Source organism: Marmota monax, unplaced genomic scaffold (assembly GCF_021218885.2).
Source record: "Marmota monax isolate L192 unplaced genomic scaffold, Marmota_monax_Labrador192_F-V1.1 WCK01_AAM20220418_F8-fsc00151, whole genome shotgun sequence".
Taxonomy (NCBI): Eukaryota; Metazoa; Chordata; class Mammalia; order Rodentia; family Sciuridae; genus Marmota; species Marmota monax.
In genome coordinates, this window is record NW_026694226.1 from 4104034 (window position 1) to 4108335 (window position 4302).

At 31.9% G+C, this 4302-nt stretch overlaps 1 protein-coding gene across 1 annotated transcript; it reads right to left on the reverse strand.

Moving 5' to 3' along the window:
• Positions 1-217: 217 nt before the first annotated feature.
• LOC124108161 (olfactory receptor 6C74-like) lies at positions 218-1156 on the reverse strand. The gene has a single exon (XM_046466485.1). It carries the CDS (start codon positions 1154-1156, stop codon positions 218-220), a length of 939 nt encoding a protein of 312 aa, XP_046322441.1.
• Positions 1157-4302: the final 3146 nt, after the last annotated feature.

A 4302-nucleotide genomic window follows, 5' to 3' on the forward strand; every position in this document is an offset into this window, starting at 1 on the left:
AAGTGATTTGAGCAATTCAAGAGAGAATACCATGGGGATTCATCAAGTTATTAAAAAGAAAAATACCCAGAAGGACATCAAAGGCTCCTTATGAGTGACTTTCATGACTGCCATAATATAAAACAAACAAATTAAAGGGATATGTTATAAAGATAGCTGGTACAGGCTGTAGTTTTCACTAATTTTCAGTAATATGCTTTTACAAAAGCCAAAGCTGTTATTTCAAAGTTGTAAAGGTACATCTTTTTGCTAGATCCCTCAGGGCTTGTATCACTTGCTTATTTCTTAGGGAATAAATGAAAGGATTTAGTACAGGTGCAATGGAAACAGTGAGCACTGATACCCCCTTGTTTAAAGATATCCTTTCCTCTGCAGAAGGTTTGATATACATAAAAATACAACTGCCATAAGAGATGGAGACCACAATCAGGTGGGAGGAACAGGTAGAAAAAGCCTTCTTTCTCTCCTGGGCAGAAGGGATCTTCATAACTGTTGTTATGATTTTGATATAAGAGAACAATACCAGTGCCAGAGTATTCAAGAGGGTGATAATGGCTAAAATAAAATTTGAGAATTCTATGTCTTTGGTGTCTGTGCAGGAGAGTTTCAGGATAGGAGAGTAGTCACAAATAAAATGTTCAATAACATTGCCATCACAGAATTCTATGGTCAGACTCACTATAGCTCCAGGGGTGATAGCTACCCCAGCAGCTATCCAACAGGCAGCAACCAGCAGGTGGCCCACTCTGCTGCTCATAATGGTTCCATAATGAAGGGGTTTGCAGATGGCCACATAGCGGTCATAGGACATAGCTGCCAACAGGAAAAACTGTGTTATACCTATGAAAACAGTAAAAAGTGCCTGTGCCAAACAAGCATCACGGGAAATAGTCTTTTCCTTAGTGACTATGCTGACCAGGTATCTAGGGATGCAGGCAGTTGTCAGTGTGATTTCTAAGAAGGAAAAATTTCTTAGGAAGAAATACATGGGTGTTTTGAGGTGGGGATCCAGCAAGGTCAGAAGGATGATGGTAAGATTTCCTGTAGTACTCAAAAGATATGTTACAAATAGAAAAAGGAAAATTACAATTTCCCAATTTGGGTCCTCTGTCAGTCCTACAATAATGAAGTTTGTCACTACTGTGTGGTTCCTCATGGTTCAATTCTGTCAACATGCCATCTGACCTGCAAGAGGGTGGAGGTGATAAATAATTAAGCAATATTTTAAGGATACATCAAGTGCAGAGTTTGAACTGATAATGAAGAACCCAGCAACTTAGTAGATGTGCATGTGCTTTGTTTTCCTTCGAGAGTTTTCACATTTTATGTAGCAGTCAGACCACCCTCTTACTCTTATCTCCTTTCTGGATACTCATTTTCCTAATTCTCTTTTTGGGATATATATCACTTTACAAAAGGATGGCTTTATAATTTCCTGCTGGAAATATCTGCACACTTTAGCTAGTTTTCCTAATATATGCAGACCTAACTCCTACAATCTCACCCATTAAACAGGAAAACATTTTTTAGGTTAATAAGGTTAATTCCCCTATTGTTAAAATCATCTTCTGCTCAGTTTCTTTCAGAAAGATGTATATTTTCTGGATATATCTGCATTCCAAAATGTGTAGCTAATAAAAACTGACATTTTGCAATCAATCTTTTCTAAATGATTATTTTCTGATGATATATATGGTTAGATTTTAGGTTTTTGTTGGTGGCCACTAGAACTTTTTCAAGAAAAGAAAACTTTTAAGGATTTTAAGACTAAATACAATATGATTTGCCAAAGTGGTAAATAAATGCACAGTTGAAAATGGAATTTGCAATATTTTTTCCCAATTCTTCAATAAGTTTCAACGCATCATTAGCTTTAGCTATATAATAAATAATTTGCATTCAGTAATATTAAAATATTGAATCCTTTAGTAGGGAAAATGGAATATGTATTAGTAATATTTTTAATATACATTTTTGAGAATTATTGCTCATGGTGCTACTCTAATAGAAAAATACAACTCTTTCAAATATGTTCTTTGAATCTTTCATCATGAGTTATAGAAATATTTTCTTTGTATCTCTAAATCTGAGTTTAACTGACTCAATCTTATAGTCACATATTCAGAATAAAATAGAAAAAATACTTACTTTCAACAAATTCCCCAGGGGTTTTCTTTGCTGATGCATTGTGAAAATTTCTTTTTACTATGATCAAATATGTATTAGGCATGTTTTTAAAAGTCTTATAAAAATTCATTCCTAACCCATATTTTTTCGCTTCCCTTTCAACAGAGACTGTGTTCACATTGAAATCCAGAGATATTTAGAAACATATATAAACATTTGTGTATCTCTCTCCAATCAGCATATGTGCCTCATTTTCAAACACATTATTCTGACTTCTCTGGAAATCAAACATCCAGATTCAGCCTTACCTAAAACCTAGAAATCTAAGATGTTGTTTTTATCAAAACTGTACTACTTTATTATTGATACTTATTTTTTATGTTCTTCTTGAAAACTAGCTACAGTTTCTTATTTTGACTTGAATGAAGTAATTTTCTCTCCACATTGATATGCATTGTATTTCCACTTTTTATATAAAGAGCATATTTACTCAGAACTGGTATAGCTTCTTGGGGATTCTTATGGGAAAACATACTAATGACTATTTTCATCTTTAACTCTAGAAACAAAATATCAAAGTTAATTAGTAGCCTTGTTACAGTGTCTGTAGGGGAAACTGAAATGTTGACGTTAAAATGGAGTCTAATTTATATTGTGGTATTCAAATGATGTACGAAAAACTAAGTTGTACCAAGTGTATGGGCTATGGGGAGCCTTCTCATTCTCCCTTCCAAAAGAAGAATTCAGAGGTGAATGTTGTTCACAATCTCTAATCACTGAAAATTCTAAAATTAACTCATGTGTTTTGGGGTGTCAAACACTTGTATCTCTTATAATATCCCTACCAACTCATAGCCTGAATTATTTACATGTGAATATGATAGCCAGAAAAATAATGGCATAACCAAAATTTTAGGAAATAACTTAAAATAGAAATATAATTAAGCAAGATTTTTTAATGCACATCCAGATATTTGTATGTGTCCTTTAAATCATGAAGAAGATTTATTCTTTTTTAATTAAATTTTAATTTATATGTGACAGCCCAATGAGTTACAATTCTTATTACACATATAGAGCACAATTTTTCATATCTCTGCTTGTATACAATGTATAGTCACACCAATTTGTATCTTCATATTTGTACTTTGGATAATAATGTCCATCACATTCCACCCTATTTCTAATCCATGTCCCTTCCCTTCCCCTCCCACCCCGATTTATTCTTTTATTAACCATATGTAAAATTACATTAAAATCAGTAAATATTTTATGTTTACTCCTTATTTTTAAGAAGTATTGTAAAATGTTTAAAAACTGTTGAAAAACTACTTTAATTGGTAAGGAAAAAAGACAGATAAATTTCTATAGAGATTGATATCAGTAATTTATTAAGACACATATAGTAGAGTAGGATATTCTCTTTATAGGAGATTATTTTCTATATTATATTTTATAAAATGTCTAATATTTTAATATTAAACTAACAGAAAATATCATATTTTTCTTTTATAGATATATTTTCTTCACACTAAGTTTGAAAAGAGTTCATAAGAATGAAATACTTGATAGAGTCTGATAATAAAAGAAACTTATTATGACTAGCATGAAATAAAAGAAATTTGAGAGAAATGGAACTATTAGTCATACATAAATGTAGAACAATTGATGAATATATAAAATATGGTTGTCTCTGTCCCATGGGAGCATAGTTAAAGTTCTAATATACATGTGAATTGGTATCCCAGAAGAACAGAGAAAATATAGGACAGAAGCAATATGCAAAATAATAACTGCAAAAAAGTTCTTTACACATTAAAGCTATCAACCCAGGATACTCAGGAGGATCATAAGTTTAAGGTCAACCTGAGTTATATGCAAGACTCCATATCATAAAAAATATTAATCACTAAAAATGAAATAAAAGGTGTCAATCAAAGACTGCAAAGTGTGAAAGATGATATATCAAGAACTATGTAATGTTTTGAACAACCAACAATAAAAAAAAAAAGAAAAAAAAAAAAAAAACAAAGACTCAAAGCTCAATGAACCTCAAGGGAAAACCATGCTTGGTTTCTCTTCAATGAAGCCAGCTGGAATATAGATCAGGTAAAATTATTGTAAGTTCAAAACCTTCAATATGAGTTTGAGTATCTCTCTGGCTAGTAAGTAAAT